At 42.8% G+C, this 23,690-nt stretch overlaps 3 protein-coding genes across 3 annotated transcripts in view; all 3 read left to right on the top strand.

Moving 5' to 3' along the window:
- The first annotated feature begins 1,053 nt into the window (after window positions 1-1,053).
- LOC131743318 (protein preY, mitochondrial-like) lies at window positions 1,054-1,397 on the top strand. Its single transcript, XM_059041891.2, is given in 3 exon segments — window positions 1,054-1,272; window positions 1,274-1,290; window positions 1,292-1,397. Coding segments are annotated over 3 exon segments (342 nt in total).
- Window positions 1,398-1,855: 458 nt separating this feature from the next.
- LOC131743321 (phosphatidylinositol N-acetylglucosaminyltransferase subunit Y-like) lies at window positions 1,856-2,032 on the top strand. Its single transcript, XM_059041893.2, has one exon. The coding sequence runs from the start codon at window positions 1,856-1,858 to the stop codon at window positions 2,030-2,032; it is 177 nt and encodes a 58-aa protein (XP_058897876.1).
- A 3,390-nt stretch (window positions 2,033-5,422) lies between these two features.
- GTF2F2 (general transcription factor IIF subunit 2) overlaps window positions 5,423-23,690 on the top strand; it is a 145,943-nt gene continuing 127,675 nt past the window's right edge. The window contains exons 1-2 of the mRNA XM_059041885.2: window positions 5,423-5,755; window positions 19,645-19,718. Coding sequence (XP_058897868.1) covers window positions 5,690-5,755; window positions 19,645-19,718 — 140 coding nt within the window. The 5' untranslated portion in view covers window positions 5,423-5,689. The remainder of the gene's footprint in view (window positions 5,756-19,644; window positions 19,719-23,690) is intronic.

Here is a 23,690-nt window from a genome sequence, read left to right as displayed (position 1 = left end):
ACAAATTTCAGTTATAAGATACATAAACACTAGGGATATGATGTACAACATGATAAATATAATGAACACTGCTGTATGTTATATGTGAACATTGTCAAGAGGGTAAATCCTGAGTTCTCATCACAAGGAAAAATATTTTACTCTGTTTCTTTGATTTTGTATGTATATGAGATCATGGATGTTCACTAAACTTACTGTGATAATCATTTCAGGTTGTAAGTCAAATAATTACGATGTACACCTTAAATGTATGCAGTGCTGTATGTCAATTATATCTCGATAAAATTGGAAGAAAAAAATTTTTTAAAGAAAGGATTTTGTGATGGTGTTTTTCTGCCTATATGAATGCTGCTGAAGGTAATACTTCCTCTTGCTAGAATGTTTCTGAGCAAGTATGAACAAAGAGAATCTCTGGCCTAGAGGGACACTGGGCCCCTATGGGAGGGCCAAGGACAAAATCTGAGAGTGGACTCAGCTACTGTTAATATCATTCTAATTCCCTCAACTCACTTGTAACATCTCCTCTAATGACTGCTGCTTATCCTCTAATGGCTACATGATAGAACTGTGGTGTTCTAAATTTACAAAACATGTCATGTTCTTGAAAAATTTTCAGCCCGTTAGTGAGTTCTTGAGCTTTCCCTCCTTGGCTTGCATAAAACTCAGACCTACTAGAGCATGGCCTTGAGGATACGGGGAGGGGGAAAGGTAAGTTGGGACAAAATGAGAGAGTGGCATGGACATATGTACACTACCAAATGTAAAACAGATAGCTAGTGGGAAGCAGCAGCATGGCACAGGGAGATCAGCTCTGTGCTCTGTGACCACCTAGAGGGATGGGATAGGGAGGGTGGGAGGGAGGGAGACGCAAGAGGGAAGAGATATGGGAACATATGTATCTGTATAGCTGATTCACTTTGTTATAAAGCAGAAACTAACACACCATTGTAAAGCAATTATACTCCAATAAAGATGTTAAAAAAAAAGATTTAATAAAAACTTGATGGGGGTGGTCAAGGGGCGCGCAGAGGCCCGGTCGTGGGCCGCCGGGACATGCTGAGTGGAGTGTGCGGCCAGCTCGTCTCAGCGCTGCGGGGGACACACGCAGAGCCGTCCGCGGGCGCCCAGAGGCGTCTGCACGCGTCGGTGTCGCGGCCGTCCACAGACAAGAGCGAGGGGACGAGGAAACCGCCCCGCGCCTTCGACCCAGCGCTGCTGCAGTTCCTGGTATGCCCGCTCTCCAAGAAGCCGCTCAGATATGAAGCATCGACCAAATGAATTGATTAACGAAGTTAGGAATAGCCTATCCAATTATTGATGGGATTCCTAATATGATACCACAGGCAGCTAGGATGACACATCAAAATAAGAAGCAAGAAGAAATGAAGCAGCATTAGGTCATACTTGAAAACAACAGCACAGTTAAATTTTCTAAATACCATCCACCTTTTAAAAAGTCAGAGTGGGGACTTCCCTGGTGGCGCAGTGGTTGAGAATCTGCCTAACAATGCAGGGGACACGGGTTCGAGCCCTGGTCCGGGATGATCCCGGATGCCGTGGAACAACTAGGCCCATGTGCCACAACTATTGAGCTTGCGCTCTAGAGGCCATGAGCCACAACTACTGAGACCGCGAGCCACAACTGCTGAGCCCGCATGCCGCAACTACTGAAGCCAACGTGCCTAGAGCCCGTGCTCTGCAACAAGAGAAGCCACTGTAATGAGAAGCCCGTGCACCGCAACAAAGAGTAGCCCCCGCTCGCCACAACCAGAGAAAGACTGCATGCAGCAACGAAATAAATAAAATAAATAAATGTATAAAAAAAAGAGTGGTGTGTAAAAAGTGGAGGAAAAGAATGTTTCTGTCTCTTCCTACATTGACTGTCCTTATGCCATTGGTCTCTTTAGCAGGACTGTTACACTCGGCCTCTGTGGTGTGCTTTTACAGTCTGCTCTTGTTGATTACCTCACCCATTTATGTGTTCTTCCACCTTTGGACTTGGTTGGGTATTAAACTCTTCAGGCATAATTAATACAACCAGAGCCAAGATGGTATATCCTAAGGATATGCTTGAGTGTCTGTCCCTGAAAGCTCAACTACATGGAAATACTGGAAAGCCACTTAATTTGCAAGAAAGATGCTTTGCCTAGCTTCTGTCAGAGGTTTAGGACTATGGGAGGCTTAAGCTGCAGAGGCTTCTTTATTGTACTCTGGTTCTGCCCTTTTTTTTTGAAGGTTCTCATTTATACCTGGGGTATCCGAAAAAACATTTCAACAAAGTGTCTTGTTAGAAATGAATATCCCGGGCTTCCCTGGTGGCGCAGTGGTTAAGAGTCCGCCTGCCGATGCAGGGGTCACGGGTTCGTGCCCCGGTCCGGGAAGATCCCACATGCCGCGGAGCGGTTGGGCCCGTGAGCCATGGCCGCTGAGCCTGCGCATCCGGAGCCTGTGCTCCGCAACGGGAGAGGCCACGACAGTGAGAGGCCTGCATACCACAAAAAAAAAAAAAAAAAAAAAAAAAGAAATGAATATCCCCAGCCATCATCTGATGACTTTATTTCTTATCTCATTCATAATTAAAAGTTACTAATTTGAAATTTTATATGTTTAATTTACATTCAAAGTCTTTGGTAAAGTCACATGTTGAGGATGATTGAAATAATTCCAGAGGAGCTTTGTTGAAGGAGCTGTAGAGAAATACATTTGAACTAATGTGGTATAAAACTGTAATAAAATGGAAATTTCATGTATTTGCCGAAACTCTGAGTTTGTAAAATTACCTTCATTTCTTTGGCATCACATACTTACATTAATAATAATAAAATAAGATATTGAAATTTTCCATTAAAAAAAAACTTGACTAGTCAATCATCTGGGAGAGTAAAGAATTTGTGAGTTTCCTTTTTGCGTGGTGAGCTCTGTATCTGTCTGTGATGGTTAATTTTATGTGCCAACCTGACTGGGCCTCAGTTTGCCCAGATATTTGGTCCAGCATTATTGTTGGTATGTCTGTGAGGGTATTTCTGGATGAATTAACCTTTGAATCAGTAGAGTGAGTAAAGTAGATTGTCCTCCCCAATTCGTGTGAGCTTTACCCAATCAGTTGAAGGCCGAAGTAGAAAAAAAGGTTCAGTAAGGGAGAATGCACTCTCTCTGCCTGTCTTCAAGCTGGGACATTAATCATCTCCTGCCTTCAGATTTGGACTGGAACTTACACCATCATCTCTCCTCCCTCTCAGGCCTTTGAACTCAGATTAGAAGCATATTGGCTCTCCTGGTCTTCAGCTTGCCAAATGCAGATCTTAGGACTTCTCAGCCTCCATAATCATGTGAGCCAATTCCTATACAGTAAATGCCTATCTATCTATCTATCTATCTATCTATCTATCTATCTATCTATCTATCTATCTATCATGTGTTTCTCTGGAGAACCCTGACTAATACTGATTTTGGTACTGAGAGTGATCCTAGAGGAACAGGATGTTAAGGATAAGTTTTCCTAAATTGGTTCTGGGTTTTTGGAACTAGCTGTCTAATCTAATTAGATTTAAAATGCTAATGACTCTATTTCAAGTAGTAAAGAGAACACTAATGGTGTCTGGCATGATTGGGCAATAGAGATACTTAAAATATCTGCACTGGATATGCCTAATTGACCACAAGCAGAAATCCATAGAACCGTGTGTGTGAGAATGGATATTAAGGGTATGGGATCATGGTGGAAAGAACATAAAGCTGGGTTGGGCCAAAATTATCAATGTCTGGCATATAATAGGCCCTTAGGAGGGTGAAGGATCTAGCTGTAATATATGTTACCCTGCTGGTCTCCAAAGTAAATCTGTGAATCTGCTTCATGGAGCCCACATCCTCCTTTCCTCTCACAGCTCATAAGCATCCTCTTCAAGCTGGAAGGAAATTTGAAAAGGACAGATAGGAGAAGTCTGTTCTTTATTCAGCAATGTAGGAGGATGAGGTGCTTAATAAGTTGTTTTTTTTCTTCTTCTTTATATAATCATTTAAAAATCTTCACTTTTTCCTTTCTTCTCTAGGCATTTCTTCTTCTTTAGCTATTTGTTCTTCCCCAATCCCTGTAAACACATACACACACACACAAACACACATTTACGCTTCCCATAAGCCACAGATCAAGGCCAAGGTTCTAATCCTTTACTCTAAAGTTCATTACTAGGGTCATCCAGGCTACATTAAGTCTCTTCTCTTATGGTCTCATATTTTAATTTATTCCTTCTATTCGATCAAAGCTTAAAGCAGCTCTCTTTATCCACTTGTCCTTTACATCTTTTAAGGCCACTTCCCAAGCTGTAACACAAGACTGCAATCTTCCTTTTTAACACATGCCTCGTCTCCTATTTTTCCTGTTAGTTTTCCCAGCTGATCTCAGAGACCTGACAGCTTTTCCTAGCCCTATGCTGCACAGACATGGAATTTCTTCAATTATGTGTACGGTTCTGATCCAGGATTCAATACATTACTTGCCATTCTTAACAATATCTTACTGTCTGTTTCTCTTCCAGCAAATGTTAATTCAGCCAAAGCCTATTGAAATCTGACAGGATGTCAAGCATTGTGCCAGATGCTGTGAATAAAAAATGAATAAAAACACTATTTCTGCCTAGGAGGAGCTCATAGTGTAGAAAGCAAAGGCAGCAGGTAAACATGTATATTATAGTGCATTGTGCTAAGTATCTCACACTGTGATGTGAAGAAAAATGAAACTTCCTCTGGGGGAGTTGATAAAAGATCTCATAGGAAGTGACATTTCCATTAGTCTTGACACCTAAGTAGGAGTCTGCCAGTCAGAAGACAGAGGTGAGAATGAGGGTAAGGGAAGAATAGGGCATCTGAGTAAAGGGAATCCAGTGTGCAGAGGCTCTGAAATAATTGAGGAACATCCTGCTGTATTCAGGGAGGTCTGATGGGTTAGGTGTGTTTGGATGTGTGGTGCACTGAGGGGCAGGGATCAAACTGAGAGGGCCTGTGTGGAGAGGATTGAATTTTATTCTAGAGGCAAGAAGAGAGAGGAAATTCTATAAGCAGGGAAGTTTAACAATCAGATTTGTCTGTTACATGTCTATTGTCATTGACCTAATTACAGGGCTCCGGGTTTTGGAGTCTGAAAGGGGTGTACGCTGCTTGTTTAATTGGAGGTGCTCAGGGTGCCTTTCAATTGAGACCACTTGTGCTAACTCACTTTATTACTCCTACCCTGCCCTCCAAATGCTGTCTCTCTCTCCTTGGCCAGGGTTGGACAGATACTGACAGCCTTTGTCTCTTTGAACCCCATTTTTCTGTTTTGACACCTTCTTTCTTTAGTTACGCTGACCTAGTCTTTGAAAGTATTGCTGACGTTTTGGCCCATCCCACCCTATGTTTTAATCACTCGGGCACAGCCCATGGCAGTAGCCACACCCACTTAAGAAGTTGCCCGCTCAGGAAGTTTGTCCGCAGCAGCGCGCCGTACTGACGGTCTCAGCGCGCAGGCCCAGTTGCCGCTTCCCGGCGGCGTGTTCCTCTTTTCCTGGGATCCCAGCGTCCCAGCGGGTGGACCCCGACTCTTCACAGTCAGCCTCCGGTTCCAGCTTTCCCTGTGCTCCGGGTCCTCGCCCCGCAGTCCCCCAGCTTCCGGGGCCGCTGCTCTGGCCCGCTCGCCTCCGCCGGCGACAGATCCATGGCCGAGCGCGGGGAACTCGATCTGACAGGCGCCAAGCAGAACACCGGAGTGTGGCTGGTCAAGGTAAGGTTTACGCGGCTCCCGAAAGCGCTCCTCCTTAAAGTAGTTTCAGTGACTTGAGACTGTCCCACCCCGTGCGCCTTTTAAAGTTCTTTACGGCCTTCTCATAAGAGCTTCAGTTATCTTGAGAGGCAGGACTCATTGTTATGCTCGTTTGCAGACGAGAAGATTAGTTGAGGGACGCCCAGTGTTTTTCAGCCAATTAAGAGCCCGAACCTGCCTGGCATGGATCTTCTTTCCCCACGACCTGGTTTTTCTGGGGCCCTGTCTTGGTGTCCCCCAATGTGAGTGGTGCATTTAACCCCAAACTGAAGAATTTCTGCATCTTCTCTTGGTGAAACTGATTTTAGTTATCAGTCTGTATAAGGAAGTTGAGTGTCTGCTTCCTGTTAGAATTTTCTCAGCCAGAAAGTAGAACTGGTCTCTGCATACCCTTAAAGTGTTCTTTTAGGTTGTTGGTTCTTATGAAGTTCTCAAGAGAGCTGAGAGAGCCCTGAACTCAGGGAAGGAGAGGCCGTGGACTGGAGTATTCTTTTAGAGCATGACCTGGTCTCGTGAAACTGTCAGCAAATGTCTTTTCGTTTTGTTTTGTTTTGTTTTGTTTTGTTTTGTAAAGACAGCAATCTTGATTAGCCCTTAGTGAGCACGGTATTTGTGCTTTACTTTTAAACATTGGGGAGTGTTGTCTTTTAGGAGGGTTTCATAAGACATATGTATGTTCAAAATGTGATTGTGACAGTATCTGAAACTCAAGTAAAATGTAGGGACCTTTGGTTTGTTAGATTTTTTAAAATTTATATCACATGGCTGAGTTCTCATCAGTTAAATCTGAGAGGCCCGTCCTGTCTGCCTCTCTGAGGTAGCTCTCTTATGCTTATTCGCTAGCCAGTCGAACCTGTATTATATTCTTCAAAGCACTTGGCAGAGTCCAAAGTGATTCTGTGTTCAGTGTTGGTTACCTCCTTTTCCCCAGCACATGCACACATTTCGCGCGACTAGGCTCCTTGCCTGTCACACCCAGAACTGTGTTTGGCACATGGTAATAGATCAGATATGTGATGAATGAATGAGTGAATGAACTCTTGTTCTTCATTGCTAGCCTTAGTCTCTGGTACTCATTTGACTTATCACGACGATATCAGTGTGATTTAAAATAATGGAGTAGAGACTCCCCTGGTGGTGCAGTGGTTAAGAATCCACCTGCCAATGCAGGGGACATGGGTTTGAGTCCTGGTTTGGGAAGATCCCACAGGCCACGGAGCAGCTAAGCCCCCTGCGTGCGCCACAACTACTGAGCCTGCGTTCTAGGGCCCGCGAGCCACAACTGCTGAAGCCCGCGTGCCTAGAGCCCATGCTCCGCAACAAGAGAAGCCATCGCATTGAGAAGCCCGCGCACCGCAGCGAAGAGTAGCCCCCGCTCACCGCAACTAGAGAAAGCCCGTGTGCAACAGCGAAGACCCAACGCAGCCAAAAATAAATAAATAAAAAATAAATTTATAAAACTAAAATAAAATGATGGAGTAAATGAGCATCTCTCTCTCCTCCTGCATGCTAAATGGAGGGGAATTATTAGGGAGGAGAGCTCCTTTACAGACTGAAAGAGCTTGAAAAGATGGTGAAGCTTGAGATGATGTGTTTGTGCTTGGAGAACAGTAAATGCTCAAGAAATGTTTTCCTTACAGAGAGATTTGGATGGGTGGACAGAGGCCACCCATAGTATCTCCGTAGTATACCATGGAGAGTGGAACTGAAATGCGAGAGTGAAAATGCACAGTAACATGCTGTATCCTGGAAATCAAAGAGGAGATTATTATGCCTGGGACTGTATACTGATACTGTCACATTGTGAAATGGGGATGTTTTAACTTTAGTCTACAAGAAGTGAGGAAACTTGGAAGTTTTTGAGTAAGGCAGGGATGCAAATGATTCTTTTAGGGGAAAAAAACTTGAGGGGAAGATAACAAAATTAGAGTCAAAATTAGAAAATTATCACAGGATCATAGGCATTTGATAATGAATTCTGAGGAGTTAGGGAAACTTTTTCAGCAAAAGTTGTCAGGATGTGGTGACTGACTAAATGAGGATGTGAAAGAAAGCAGTGGCTCTAAAGTTAAGAAATTTTAGTGTTCTTTCATATATGGCCATTTGAATACATTTTATCACTTTAAAAAGAACTCACCTCAGACTAATGATTTGTTCTGCTTTATAAAGGTAGTTATAATGTTTCAGTTATTTATTGTTTGCTGTATCATTGTTTCCTTACATCAATTTGGCCTGCAGTATTTCTTTTTCTAACCTTAGGTATCAAAGAAAAATAACAGGCTTGCAAATACTACATCTTACCAGGGTGTGAAAGGACTATTTTTTTTTTTTGCCAGTTCTTGTTCTCTGACAACCTTATCTCTTAAAGAGGATGAGAATCGCTATCAAATACTTTCTGTTCTAAAATCCATTCATGTTCCCTCTTTGTTTGACATTTATTTCTGCTTTAGTTAAAGGAATGCTAGTAGGCAATGAGGTTTGATTTGCACACCTGTCAGAAAGTTTGAATTTGTTTCATTTGCTCTGGGATTAGCCTCCAGTATGATTTTCATACCCATATCCTAAGCATATTTGGATTTTTATCTCTGAATTATAGGAATAAATTATATGAGAGCTTCAAGTTGTAATGGTTAATTTCATTTTCAGCTTTCTTTGTGTGATATTAAAATGTAATATGTTGTTTGTAGAGTTTGTTTTCATTCTTACCCAATTAGAATTTGTGAATAGAACTACATATGACTTTAAATCTTTTCAGTACACGTTAATATTTCTTATAAATAACGCCTTGAGTTCTGATCTTTGAGGATCATTTCTTGTAAGATACATGAGTTTCTTCCTAGAGTATCGCAAGTTTATGGGCCATTTTGTTGATATTTTATTAATTCCATCACTAGACAGGTATAGAAAAGGATAAATACAGTAAGGGCTATACGTACAAGATCTCTGAGAGTTTTAAGTAGGAAAAAAGTTGTCAGGTGGGAACAGGGAAGACTTTGGGGAAGGTGACGTTTAAGAAGAGCCTGTGGGGGCTTCCCTGGTGGCGCAGTGGTTGAGAATCCGCCTGCCGATGCAGGGGACGCGGGTTCGTGCCCCGGTCCGGGAGGATCCCACGTGCCGCGGAGCGGCTGGGCCCGTGAGCCATGGCCGCTGAGCCTGCGCGTCCGGAGCCTGTGCTCCGCGACGGGAGAGGCCACAGCAGTGAGAGGCCCGCGTATCACAAAAAAAAAAAAAAAAAAAAAAAGAAGAGCCTGTGGAGTTGATTAGTTAGAAAAAACTTCCCAGCAGCGCTGGTGAGTGCGTTCAGGAAAAGGCAAATATAGTGGAAGATTGTGTACCAGAATATCCACTACCTGGAACTGTCCTGGCCTAATGAAATGCCATTTCTGGAGTTTTGAATATCTTGAATCTACAAGAGAATGATGATCTAAATAAGTATTGATAGATAATAGACATGATTGGATTTAACTTCACAATAGATGTCACCTGCTAAAAAACATAAACAGCCGCAGTTTTTACCTGGTCAGGGAGCTAGTCCCTTGTAGTTTGCATTGCCCTATTTCTGTTGCTCAGTCTATGCCACTGTTAGGTTGCCAGCTGGTCACACTACTACTACACACCTGGTACCAAATCAGGAGCTAAAAATGATATTTAAAAAGTTTTTAGCATAGTTCTTTTCTTTGGCTTCCAATATTTATTTATTTATTTAGAATTTATTTATTTATTCATTTTTGCCTGCGTTGGGTCTTCGTTGCTGCACGCAGGCTTTTCTCTAGTTGCGGCGAGCGGGGGCTACTCTTCATTGCGGGGCGAGGGCTTCTCATTGCGGTGGCTTCTCTTGTTGTGGAGCATGGGCTCTAGGCGCGTGGCCTTCAGTAGTTGTGGCACGTGGGCTCAGTAGTTGTGGCTCATGGGCTCTAGAGCACAGGCTCAGTAGTTGTGGCGCACGGGCTTTGTTGCTCCGCGGCATGTGGGATCTTCCCGGACCAGGGCCCGAACCCGTGTCCCCTGCATTGGCAGGTAGATTCTTAACCACTGCACCACCAGGGAAGCCCGGCTTCCAATATTTAGACTTCTGGAAAAAAAATCATCTTATCTAGTTATGACTGGCAGGAGAGTAGGGTACCTGATGGGGAAGAGGGGGAGATAAAGCTGGCAGGGTTTTTAGGAGTGGTGGGGTTTTTATAAGTAATGAATATCATACTGGAGCTTGAATTATAAGAAATGCTATCTTTTGAGGGAAATGGACAGGTGGAGATATTGACAAACGCTGCAATGGGTCCAACCAACAGCTTCCTAGCCAGCAAAAAGGTATGTTTCAAGCCCCATCAGCCTTCCTCTTATAAGCGTTTTGATTGATACTTGTTGGAGGAGAGGATCAGGACAGGAGGGATGGACACCATCCCCTGAGAGTATTGGGTCCTCCATTCAACAACTCAAATGCCACCAAGCTCAACTTTTATTTTTTCACACAGTTAAACAGTTGGACGTTGGCAGCCAGAGACAAAGCTATGTACCAGGGAGAGATGAAACTGGAATGGGTGATACCCCAAAGTCTTGCAGGAGAAAAAGGAACTTATATTTACAATGTACCAAGTATTTTACACAGCAAACCTGTGAAGTAGGTACTAATTATATTTTTCAGATGATAAAATTGAGGTTTAGGGAGGTTAATTATCTTGCCCAAGCATGGAACAGTAATTCAAATTTAGGTCTGTTTGGCTCCAAAGCTTATGCCAGGAATAGGAAATGTCTTTTTTTTCCCCCTTGGTTCTGTTTAATGAATCATCTCCTTGGAGACCAGAGGTGAGGTGGGGGACTTTGTTTTTATGGCCTTGGGTCTTGTCAGCTCCATATGTTGACCTTCAAGAAAACGTGTGAGTAGAAGCTGCCTGTCATAGATTGGGTTCCCGGAGAAGCTGGTTCTGAGGAGGAGGTTAGAATGCAGAGGTTTGTTATGGAGTGCTCCTGGGATCATCACCTATGGGAGGAAAAGAACTTATGCAGGATTGGGCACAGGGTGATTTGCCCCAAGGAACCGGGGGCGATCGTGGCCAAAGGGCCTGTCTTCAGTGGAGGCAATTCCACAGAGAGCTAACAGCTGAGGGCTCTCTGTAGCCACTCCCAGCAGCTAGGGGAATAAGGCCTTCAATCCTAAACGAGGAAAAGGGGGTCACATCAGTGTCTAATACAGTGTCCAATACTCTGGGAGAAACAGGGCTTTGGAGACTAGTAGTTGGGCAACTAGATATTTGATGATGCAAAGTTGGCAGACAAGCTTAGAGGAGTAACTACTGTATATATCACCTTCGCACCTTGGCTTCAAAGGCACTGTCGACCTTACTATTGACCTGTAGCTTGAGCGAGCGGATTGATTCGTCCAACAAGCTTTCAGTGATCACCAGTCATTGTTCTAGGCTCTGAGGTTATGGTGAGCAAGAACAGACATGGCCTGGACTCTGTAAACTAGGATCTGTAGTCTGCTGCTGGAGAGAGACGTCAGTCAAGTCCTAATGAAGACAGTTCCAAACAGATAAGGGCACTGAAGCAAGGAGTACTGTTTTGTGAGTGTGAATAGCAAAGGAACTTGACTTAGTCTGGGAGGTCAAGGGAGTTTCCCTGAGGAAATAATGCTTAAGTGAGTCATTTTCTGTCACACTCCCTGGTCTTGGGAAATATGAGAAAACATCCCTGTACCCATTATCTTGTCTCCATCTCATTTTCTTTAATGAATGTGTAGACAGTGGAAGCAACATAGATATCTCACAAGTGACATGTTGACAAGAGTGTTTTGCGGAAATTTACTAAGAATAGAATTTAGGTGTTCTCATCCAGAAACAAAGGTAATTATGTGAGGAGACGATATGTTAATTAGCTTGACTAGCATAATCATTTCACTGCATATATCAAATCATCATGTTGTACACCTTAAAAATAAAATATAATGTTTTAATTAAAAATATCAGCTGTCCAGGGGCTTCCCTGGAGGCGCAGTGGATAAGAATGTGCCTACCACTGCAGGGGACATGGGTTCCATCCCTGGTCTGGGAAGATCCCACATGCCACAGAGCAACTAAGCCCGGGCACCACAACCACTGAGCCTGCGCTCTAGAGCCCGCAAGCCACAACTACTGACCATGAGCCTAGAGCAACAAGAGAAGCCACCACAAGGAGAAACCCGCACACCGCAACAGAGAGTATCCCCTGCTCGCCACAACTAGAGAATGCCTGCATGCAGTAACGAAGACCCAACACAGCCAAAAAATAAATAAAATTAAATCTTAAAAAAAAATTAAAATAACAATAAAAATATCCGCTGTTCAAAAAAAAGTATTTTGAAGCCTTGGAACCATATATACTGTTATTTTTTCCTTTTCCTTCTACCTCTCTTTTCACAACTTAATGGGCTGGGACTTCTGGGAAGCCCATTTCCGTAAGCTCTTGGTGTAAAAAGTTATATTATGATTGACATAGTATCCTCATTGTATTCTACTGTTTTTCATTACCAGGGTATAGTATTTGGGCAACCTTTTGAATTAAATAAGCTGGTAGGCTTACCTGGGAACTTATTTTATTTTTTATTTTTTTGGCCCCATTGCACGCAGCATACCAGATCTTAGTTCCCTGACCAGGGACTGAACCTGTGCCCCCTGCAGTTGGAAGCGCAGAGTCTTAACCACTGGACCACCAGGAAAGTTCCATGGGAACTTACAGTTTTATTATAATAATGATGACAATGCAGTATGAGTTCCAAACTTGTTTTTATCAGTTAACTTCTGGGACGTAATCTTTTTTTAAGTTGGCAATTGCTTGTATTAGATACAATTATTGTACTGGATTTGATTCTTAAATTTGTTTTAGTGTATGATATATACTCACTTCACTTAGAACTATTGTCTTGTTGTTTGGTGGCCTAAATTGTAGTCTCCAGCAGTTTGATCATAGAATCTTCTGACCTGGTTAATGTATTGAAGAACAGTGGTCTCATCAAGAGCTCCAGAGCATTCTTTTTTTAAAAATTAATTAATTTATTTATTTTTGGCTGTGTTGGGTCTCTGTTGCTGCGTGCAGGCTTTCTCTAGTTGTGGCGAGTGGGGGCTACTCTTTGTTGTGGTGCGCGGGCTTCGCACTGTGGTGGCTTCTCTTGTTATGGAACACAGGCTCTAGGCACACGGGCTTCAGTAGTTGTGGCTCACAGGCTCTAGAGTGCAGACTCAGTAGTTGTAGCATGTGGGCTCTAGAGCACAGGCTCAGTAGTTGTGGCGCACGGGCTTAGTTGCTCCGTGGCATGTGGGATCTTCCTGGACCAGGGATCGAACCCGTGTCCCCTGCATTGGCAGGTGAATTCTTAACTACTGCGCCACCAGGGAAGCCTCAAGAGCTCCAGAACATTCTTGTCTTCCCTTTATCTTAATAGCATTTCAGGGAACCAGCAGTGAGGGGACAGTGGCAGGTTGGAAAACGCTCCACTCTACTATTGGTGTTTTCCTCTCTTCCCCCTTATTTTAAGGTTGATCTCTGAAATAAGGTTTCCCTTCGAGTATGCAGTGAGATTTATTAAAATTAAATTCTATATCCTGGATTTATCCTAATAACACCATCATTGTCATTACATTAACATTAGTAACATTTCTTCAACAATAGCCAATCATTAAAATAATAACTCTGTTCCTACTGTGTGCCAGGCTATTCTAGATGCTAGGGATGTGGCAGTAAACAAAACACACAAAATATCTACCTCGTGCAGATTGCATTCTAATGGGGAGGGAGAATGGACAATAAACAGATATGTATAGAGCAGGTGATAAGTGCTCTGAAGAAAAACAAATCAGGGTAAAAGGTGTAGAAGGTAGCTGGGGATGCTATTTTAATAGCGTGGGGAAGGGCCTCACTGATAAGGTGGACCTTGAGCAGAGACCTGAAGGAAGTTATGGGGATGCCCTTCAGATATCTGGAAGAAGAGCGTTCCAGACGGAAGTAACAACGAATCAAAGGCCCTCGGATGGGATGGTGTTGGGAATGTTCACAGATCTGTGTGATTAGAGTCAAGTGGGTGAAGGCAGTAGGAGGGTCATGAATCCATAGATCCATGAGGCCATGGATTGCAGTGGGCTGAATCATCTAAGACATTAGAGGATTTTTACAATGAGTGACATGGGAAGCGAGTAGCCATGGAGAGGCAGCTTGGCATGCTGATTGTGGAGCTAGACTGCCTAGGTTAGAATCCTGGCTCCCCACCGCTAGTAATTGTGAGACTGGACAAATGATAACTTTTTGGTGCCTCAGTTTCTTCATCTGCGAAATGGAATAATAATAGAGTTGTTATGAGGATTAAGTGAAGTAAAATTTTAAAGTGCTTAGAAGAGTACCTGGCACATGTTAAGCACTATGTAGATGTCTGTTAAATGAATTGAAAGGCTTTGAGCAGAACAGTATCATCTGACTTAGGTTTTAATATGGTCACTCTGGCTGCTGTATTGAGACTAAAGTGTACATGGACAAGAGTGGAAGCAAGGGAATCAGGAGGCTATTACAGTAAGAGATGGCGATTACAAGAGATGATGGTGACTTAGATTAGCCTGGTAACCCAGGAATTGGTGAGAAGGACATGGAGTCCGGATATAATTTGAAGGTATTGCTGACAGGCTATGTCAGTTAATTGGATGTGGAATGTGAGAAAAAAGGAGCTATTCAGGGTAACTCCAGTTTCAGACTGAGTGCCTGGAATGACGGAGTCGACTTTTACTGAGATAGGAAAATTGCAGGAGGAACAGGTTTATGAGGGAGAAATAAGAGTTCTGGTGTGGATATTTTGAGTTTGAAATGTCTAGTGAATATTCAAATGGAGAGTTTGAGTAGGCAGTTGGATATATAAGTTGGGACTTGGAGGGAAGAGCTATAAATTTGGGAGTTGTCATTACATAGAGGGTATTTAAAGTCAAGAGATTGGATGAGATTACATAAGATTGAGTGTGGATAGAGAAGAGGAAAGGTCTGAGGACTGAAATCAGGGCCCTCTGAGGGTTAAGAGGTCAGGAAGATGAGAATCTAGATGTGTGGAGACCAATAAAGGAGAGTCCAGAGAAGTAGGAGGAAAATCAAGAGAGATTGGGGTGACTTGAAGCCAAGTGAAGAAAGTGTTTGAAGAAGGAGGAAACAGTGAGTTCTCAAATATTGTTGATAGGTCTGCAAGACGAGGACTAAACATTGGCTTGGCGATAGGAGCTTTTGTAACCATGGGAACCAGTTTCAGCAGAGTAGTAGAGGGGGAAGCCTGTCTAGAGCAGAACAAAGTGGCAGAGGAGGAACTGTAGTCAGTCAGCAGAGACGGCTCTTCAAAGAGCTTTGCTGTAGAGAGGCAGAGAGACGGGACAGTGGGTGGAAAGAATTATAGAGCCTGCCCTTACCAGGTGTGTGATCGTGAGTTACTTTGCTAACCTCCCTGTGCCTCCGTTTCCTCATTTGTAAAATGGAGACAATAAAAAGATTGTGTGAGAGTTAAATGGTTAATATATTTAAAACATTTAAAAGAGTGCTTGTCACTTAATGTCTTAGTTATCTATTGCTATATAACATTATCACCACAGACTTAGTAGCTTAAATAGTGTGCATTTATTATTTCATAGTTTCTGTGGATCAGGAGTCCTGGTGTGGCTTAGCTGGGTCCTCTGCTTCAGAGTCTCTCACAGGATGCAGTCAAGGGGTCAGCCAGGCCTGGACTCTCAGCTGAAGCTGTGCCTGTGGAAAGATTGTTTCCAAGGTTCTGTGGCTGGCAGAATTCAGTTCCTCTAAGGTTGTGGGACCGAGGGCCTAAGTTCGTAGCTGACTGTCGGCCGGAGCCTGCCCTTAGGTTTCTGCCACGTGGGCTTCGAAGCAAGACAGAGATCACAATCTGATGTAACCTAACCACAGAAGTAACATCCCATCCATCACCTTTGCCATATTGCATTGACCAGAAGGAAGTCACAGGTCCTACTCTCACCCAGGGAGAGGCAGTTACACAAGGGTGCAAATATGAGGAGGTGGGGATCATTGGGGGCCATCTTAGAGTCTTCTGCCACACTTAGTAAGCGCTCTGAGAGTTAGCTGTCACCATCGTCATTGTTACTGTGATGGGGGAATAATTACCTAAAGGGAGTGGAGGAAAGGGTAGAATTGAGAGAAAGGTGTCCTTGATTAGACCACAGGGAGAAATTCAGTGCACACCTGGAGGGATTGGCCATACATAGTTCATCTGTTAAAAGGGGAAAACAGAGTAAAAGCCCCACCTGTGGCTAAGCGGCAGATTGATTGATTGACTGATTGATTGATTTTTTGGCCAAGCGGTATGGCATGCAGGATCCTAGTTCTCAAGGCATGCGGGTTGGAACCCACGCCCCCTGCAGTAGAATCTCAGAGACTTAACCACACTGGACTGCCAGGGAAGTCCTAAGTGGTAGATTTGGAAGTATCCTTTTGATTGTTCGTCTTTCTCAGTGGAAGAGGAAGGAAGAAGTGTTACATATTTGAGGAGTGACGAGAACATGTGACCTGTCTGCAGTGGCTTTCCCACTGCAGGTGAGAATTGACCAGGGAGAGGGCGTTAAATTGCCTGGCATCTTGTAGGGCTTGCTTGATGTTAGTAGCCGTGTATTTCAAGGGAGACCGTCGAGCGTGCTTGTTTTTCTTCAGCAGCTCAGGTGCAAGTGTGGAGGAAGAATAGCACGATCAAATGAAACGATAAATAGATAAATTAATTAATAAAATAAGTAGTAGTATAGCTTGGCTTTAATCGGGATTAGGTTCTGCCAGGCCAGTATGATGGAGGGAGTTAGGGGCAAGAGAATGGTTATAATGATGGGTTGTGAAATGTAGCTCCGTTAAAGAGAGGCGTGAGGACATAAGCAGACAGGGACATTGTACAGATGTAGAGTCTATGATTTGAGGGATGGAAGAATTGTTGGAGTCAAAGTACTGAGGAAAGGGCCAGGAAGTTAGGAGGTGGTGGTCAGAATTGTTCCCTGAAATACAGTTTGTGGAAAGCGGGTACTGTTAGTGATAACGAGAAAGTCTTACAGTATCTAAATGTAGGGCTCATTTGAATCGGTAACTTGAAATATGATGAAGAAAAGCCACCATCTTTCCCCTAAAGACTTTGTTAGGGAATACAGCTTGTGCTAGCTTGGTAGAGTAGGCTGCTATCTGTAGAACATAGTTTTCTCTTTTTGTTAGAGTAATTGACAAGAAGGTTCCCTGGGGCTAAAAATCAAAGACAAGCAAGAAGCAAAGTCTCACTCCTTAGGCAGTATTTCAAGATTGAGGCCATGAGGTAATAATTTACATAGTTCAAGGATTCAGGGTTCTGTCTGATGTTGTAACAGTATTTGTCCAGATCAGTTTCAGATCTTGTATTTAGTTCTGATGGGAAATGTTGACATTTGCTTCTTTGACTAACCAGTATCCTCTTGCTCTGACACTGTAACAGCACCCTGCGTTTACAGTAAGTGCGGTAACAGCGCTTACTTAGTGCTCCCTCTTTTCAGTCTGTGTGATTCTAATGATGTTGACTGTCCCTCACCAGAGGTGTCATTGACTCAGGCTGACAGTGCAAGGATCTCATCTGTGGGTTCAATAGTAGGCCCAAGGAAGGACACATGACCTAGTCAGAGCCACGAGAGACAATTACAGTTTTGCTGGGGATTTGGGGAAGGAGAACTCTTGCTCTTCAGGAGCAGCTTCAGCCATCTTGCTACACAAGGGGCAAGGCTGTCAAAGAAGTGAGTCAGTGTGGTGAGAAGAGATGAGAGATGGTGAAAGAGTCCTGGTTACATCATTTGAGCCCTTAATCAAGCTGCTTTAAGACTACCTCTGGAATTTTTAGTTACTTTTGCCAGTAAATCCTCTGTATGCCTAAGTGGGTTTTCTTCTCCTTTTGTAATCAAAGGAGACCTAATAGGTAGATACAGTTATCAGAAGGAGTTTGCCAAATCCTCTAAGCATGCATGAATAAGTGGAGTGCAGTGTAGTTGAAACCTTAAGATGTAGAATCTTCGAAACCCCTTTTCCTTTAGGATCTTTTATATACTCTTATTTAGTTGTATAACAAAGAGAGCATCTGACCAATCTGGAGTCCTCTTGTGGCTGATACTAGCTAACCATGTTATTTCAACCCCCTGAGCCTTGGTTTTCTTATCTATAGAATGAGGAGAGCGGTAGCAATTTTGCAGGGTGATTGGGAGAATTAAATGGGATAGTGGGTGTAAAATGTGTAGCCTGTACCTGACACTGTTGGCTCCCTTCCCCTTCATCTTTTCTAGCATATTGTCTGACACAGTCGTTGTTCAATATATTTCAGTGTAAAGAATGAACAAATACCATTAGGATCTTCTTTTATTCTTGAATTTTTACTATATCCAGAGCACTGCTATTTGTTTGACTAATGGTCAAGTGGTTCTTTTTGCAAAAGAAATTTTGCTAGATAGAATTATTTTTTTCCTTTCCAGCCTTGGAAGGTCTCTCTGACGTAGTTACACATTCATGTTCATATTGTCATTCCAGGATTACTGTGGGAAATAATAATGACACCTGACACTCACTGAGTACTTGTTTGTGTGAGGCATTATGCTTCATACTTTATATGTACATATAAAGTATGAAGCATACCTTAAAAGTATGTACTGATTCCCGAGTTCAAACTACTTGTTAGAAGAAATGAGATAAGGTCCATAGTAGGCATTCAGCATATATTCCCTTAATCTTTTTGAGAATTAAAACCCTTCTGATTACATATATCTAATTTCAGACACAACACAGTTAAGAACCTAGATGCTGGAACCACACTGCCTGGATTTGAATCCTGGCTCCTCATTTGCTAATTTTATACCCTTGGCTAAATTTTATAATCCCTGGGTGCTCCAAATTCATAATCTGGAGAATGGGGATATTCCTGGTGGTGCAGTGGTTAGGAATCTGCCTGCCAATGCAGGGGACACGGGATCCAGCCCTGGTCTGGGAAGATTCCACATGCCATGGAGCAACTAAGCCCGTGTGCCACAACGACTGAGCCTGTGCTCTAGAGCTCACGAGCCATAACTACTGAGCCCATGCGCCACAACTACTGAGGCCAGCACGCCTAGAGCCCGTGCTCCTCAACAAGAGAAGCCACAGCAATGAGAAGCCCGTGCACTGCAAAGAAGAGTAGCCCCCGCTCACCACAACTAGAGAAAGCCTACATGCAGCAACGAAGACCCAACGCAGCCAAAAATAAAATTAATTAATTTTTTAAAAAATTCCCTGTAAAATGGGGATAATTAACAGTACCTACCTCGTAGAGATGTGAGGTATAAATGTATGAAAAGTACATATGTGTTAGGAAAGTACTATTATATAACTGCTAGCTGTTATATTGAATAATTTCTTTTATTTCAGCAGATCCTTCATCATATTGGTCAGAGTTATAATCTTATACATAATAAAATATGACTTTTGAATCATCTTCAGCTCAGTAGTGTCTCTAAATAATATCATGTCAGAGTGTTATGCTCCTCCAAGAAGCCTCTTCTGGTAGCCTTTCTCATCTCTGAACTTTTATTGGACTTATCTGGGAACATAAGTTAGCACTTCATTATTCTTAAGTTATATGACCAGTTTTAGTTTTGTGTCATCAACTGGACTGACTTCAAACACTTTGAGAGCTAAAATCATTTCTTTCATATCTTAGTACCTCTTTAGTGCAAAACATATAATGAGAGCTTGCTACTTAATTAGCGATTATTACAGACAGAAAGTATATATAGAAGCCATATATCACTTTATATTTAAAAAGATTTGTTAGCATCTAAAACATTGTCTAATAGTGTCTTATTTTGTTTTAGGTTCCTAAATATTTGTCACAGCAATGGGCTAAAGCCCCTGGAAGAGGTGAAGTTGGGAAACTGCGGATTGCCAAGTAAGTTATTTATGAATTTTTGACATTTTATAAAACTTCTTTGAATTTTTTTTACAAGTGATTTTTTTTTTTTTTTTTTTTTTTTTTTTTGTGGTACGCGGGCCTCTCACTGTTGTGGCCTCTCCCGTTGCGGAGCACAGGCTCCGGATGCACAGGCTCAGTGGCCATGGCTCACGGGCCCAGCCATCCACGGCACGTGGGATCTTCCCGGACCAGGGCACGAACCCGTGTCCCCTGCATCGGCAGGCGGACTCTCAACCACTGAGCCACCAGGGAAGCCCTACAAGTGTTTTTAAATGTAATTAGAGTTCTTTTTCAAACAATTTACGTGAAAAATAAGAAGTAATGAGCATGCCAAGGCTTGTCAGGAGATGATTAGGTGCCCTGTAAGGATTCATGTGTACACATGTGTACACACACACACACACACACACACAGACACATTCCTCTAATGAAAGGTATAAATATCAAGTAAAATTTATTGGTAAAGCCTATTGGCAGTGAAGTAGCAGAGTATGTAGTTCCCTCATCCATCTATCTGCTCCTCATCTTTTTTTTTTTTTTTTTTTGTGGTATGCGGGCCTCTCACCGCTGTGGCCTCTCCCGTTGCGGAGCACAGGCTCCGGACGCGCAGGCTCAGCGGCCATGGCTCACGGGCCCAGCCGCTCTGCGGCACGTGGGATCTTCCCGGACCGGGGCACGAACCCGTGTCCCCTGCATTGGCAGGCGGACTCCCAACCACTGCGCCACCAGGGAAGCCCTGCTCCTCATCTTTGAGGAGGTATGCTTGAGTTGGGCATAACTGGATGCACCAGTTAAGGGCTTCAGGAGAAGGATTTTGCCATTGTTCCACCATGCCTATTTATAGAGGCTTTGGATGAGGGTAGGGAACACCTAGTAAACAATGTAAGAGTATTGTTTCCTAGTTGAGAAAGTAACCGTGTTTGAAAAGGAAGCCTCCATAGCTCAGCTGGTGTCAGCCATAGGCCTTGTGTTCCCCTCTTACTGTCCATTCATTCTTAATCCAGCTCTAATCAGATTTCCATGCCCACTGCTCCATTCAAATGGCTCTTGTATACCACCAATATCCATCTCTTTATCACTGAGTTTTTGTTTCATAACAAACCACCCCAAAGTTTAGTGGCTTAGAACTAAACCATTTTATTAGCTTATAATTCTATGAGGCCGTTCTAGACAGTTCTGGTTGAGGCTGACCTGGCTGGTCTTCCTGGCTAGAATGGCCTCATTTATGTGTCCAGTGGTTGACTTGCTGTCATCTGGGGCAGTTGCCATGTGTTTTTCATCTCCAGCGTGCTCCATGTGAAGGAGTTCCTAGTAGCAAGAGAGAGGGAAGCCCCACTACACAAGCGCTTTGCAAGCTTGTGCTTGCATCATGTTTGCCAAATGTAAATGTAACTTGCAGTAGACTCTACCTCTTGATGGGATTTGAGGCAAATAATTTGTAGTCCTAGATTTTTTTTTTTTTTTTTTTTTTTTACAATCTACCACATCCACATTCTTTTAAGTTTTTTAAAAAAATTTATTTTATTTTTGGCCGTGTTGGGTCTTTGTTGCTGTGCGCGGGCTTTCTCTTGTTGCGGAGAGCAGGGGCTACTCTTCGCTGTGGTGCACAGGCTTCTCATTGCTGTGGCTTCTCTTGTTGCAGAGCACGGGCTCTAGGCACGTGGGCTTCAGTAGTTGTGGCACGTGGGCTCAGTAGTTGTGGCACTTAGACTCTAGAGCACAGGCTCCGTAGTTGTGGCACACGGGCTTAGTTGCTCTGTGGCATGTGGGATCTTCCTGGACCAGGGCTCAAACCCGTGTCCCCTGCATTGGCAGGCGGATTCTTTTTTTTTTTTTTGGCAGGCGGATTCTTAACCCCTGCACCACCAGGGAAGCCCCTACCACATCCACATTGTTAAATCTAAGAGTCAACTAGAAGCTCTTCTCAATTGACCTTCAACAGAACTTGACATAGGTGATCACTTCTACCCTCAAACGCTTTTTTTTCACCTCACTTCTGAGACATCACTCTCTTGCTGGCTCCTTCTCATCTTCTCAATTTCTAAATGTTATTTGGACACCCTCTGGGTTTTGTTCTTTGGAGGAGCAATCCTGTGTTCTTGGATGATGTCATGTCTTTAAAGTAAGAAGCTTCGATACTTTCATGGTTTATGCCCTAAATATCAATATTTTTGTTCTTTATCTTACTTGCATTAGTTTCAGACAAATCTTTTAATTCTTCCTTTTGTTTTCACAATATATTTATTGGAAATGGGCATGCTTTTATATCCAAAGTTCTAATGTTAGGTAGAGAGAAGTAATATCTTCTTTTCTTAAGAAACAGCTACACATTTAATAGCAGAACTGGACTTAAATTCAGTCCTTTGAGTGGTAAGAAAACTCCAACAGGTTCCAGTGCCAGCTCCATCACTTACTATCAGTGAGACTTTGGACAGATACTTAATCTTCTGAGTTTAGATTCGCTACCTTTCCCTACCATGAATATTGCGTTCCTGAAAACCTCTGTGTAAAGAAAATACCTAGTTAAGGAATGTAAAATCTTTTGGTGTGGGGAGGAGGGAACTGGTATGGGAAACAAAGTAAAAGGAGCCAAGCTCTAGGGAAACCTATGTAAGCCCTAAGTACTGCTTTCATCCCTAAGGTAAATATTAAAGATAGCATGCTAAATAAACAGTAATGGGTGTGCTGTGATCACCTTTTCTTGATTACCCTTTGTTTGGAAGAAAATTTCAAGCTTGTCCTTAGTTTAAAGCAGATGTTTTACATAGTTACATCTAATATGCATAGGGAGGCTGTATCCCTAGGTCATGACCAGTTTACATGTTTTACAGCGCTGGTTTACATATTTTTCCTGTGTAGTTATTAATAGTGTCCCCTCTTTCACTCTCCAGAGTGTCTTGGTTTTGGCAATAAACTCTATGTTTGCCCTCAATATTAACAGATGTGTGTATGTGTATTTTATATGTAAATAAAAAATCTAGCAGATTTTCTACCTAACATGAAATATAATCTTGCTGTGTAGAAGAGCTAGTACTTTTAATGGTGGGAACAGATTTTTAGTAGCTGGTATCCTAAGATTGCTATGGAAATGCTTGAAAACAGCTTGTTCTGAAGTAGGGCTACTGGCTATCTTATTTATGTTTCTAATTTACTTAGTTTTCATTCTTCTTACTGATTACTAGATTCACTATTAAACAAGTGTAGGATGAGCGAGGAGTTTGGCTTAGCAGTGCCGGTGACTAGGTTATCAGTACTTTAATTTCAGCTAAATATGACTCATCAAGGTTTTGTGGCTATAAACAAAAGGCTCCATTAATAGATGATTGTTGTTTAGAATGAAGTGGGATGATAACCCCACTCTTCTTTGCCAGTGAGCTTCCAGAACAAACATTGTGTTCAGTTTTTAGCGCTGCACTTAGAGACGCGGACAAATAGGTTCATTCAGTGGAGTGAGACTAGGACAATGAGAAAACTAAAATCAATTTCCTGTGAGGAACGTTTGAAGGCATGAGGGCTGTTTAAGAGAAGACTTAGGGCAAACCAGTGAAACTGTCTTCAAATATTTTTAAAGCCTAGAAGATGTATGATCAACTATTGATCCTTAGAGGCAGATTAACCATTTGGTGGGTTATCTGTGTGGTTGAAAAAAACGTATATTTGGGTAAAAAATGAAAAATAGCTAAGGTTTTAAAAAGGCAGTGTAGTATACCGATAATGAGTTTGGACTCAGGAGGCGGTCAGCTCTGGGCTTTATCCGGGCCTTGTCATTTACCAGCTATGTGACTTTAGGGAAGTTGCTTATTACCCTCTCTGTTTCCTCACCTGTGAAAAGGAGATGGTATTAATACCTCACAGGTTCAGTGCATGTAAAATACCCCGTAAGTGTTTGCCTGCTGTCATGCCCCACATGCCACAAAGTACAGGCAGTAGACCCTGCATCATGTCTGG

This window comes from Kogia breviceps, chromosome 16, assembly GCF_026419965.1.
Source record: "Kogia breviceps isolate mKogBre1 chromosome 16, mKogBre1 haplotype 1, whole genome shotgun sequence".
In the NCBI taxonomy this organism is placed as follows: domain Eukaryota; kingdom Metazoa; phylum Chordata; class Mammalia; order Artiodactyla; family Physeteridae; genus Kogia; species Kogia breviceps.
The sequence above is the reverse complement of the archived record's forward strand: the minus strand, read 5'-3'. Positions and strand labels throughout refer to the sequence as shown.

Bases quoted from the DNA above. Each gene is read 5' to 3' on its own strand.
- LOC131743321 (XM_059041893.2), top strand. From the start codon at position 1,856: ATGTTTCTGTCTCTTCCTACATTGACTGTCCTTATGCCATTGGTCTCT.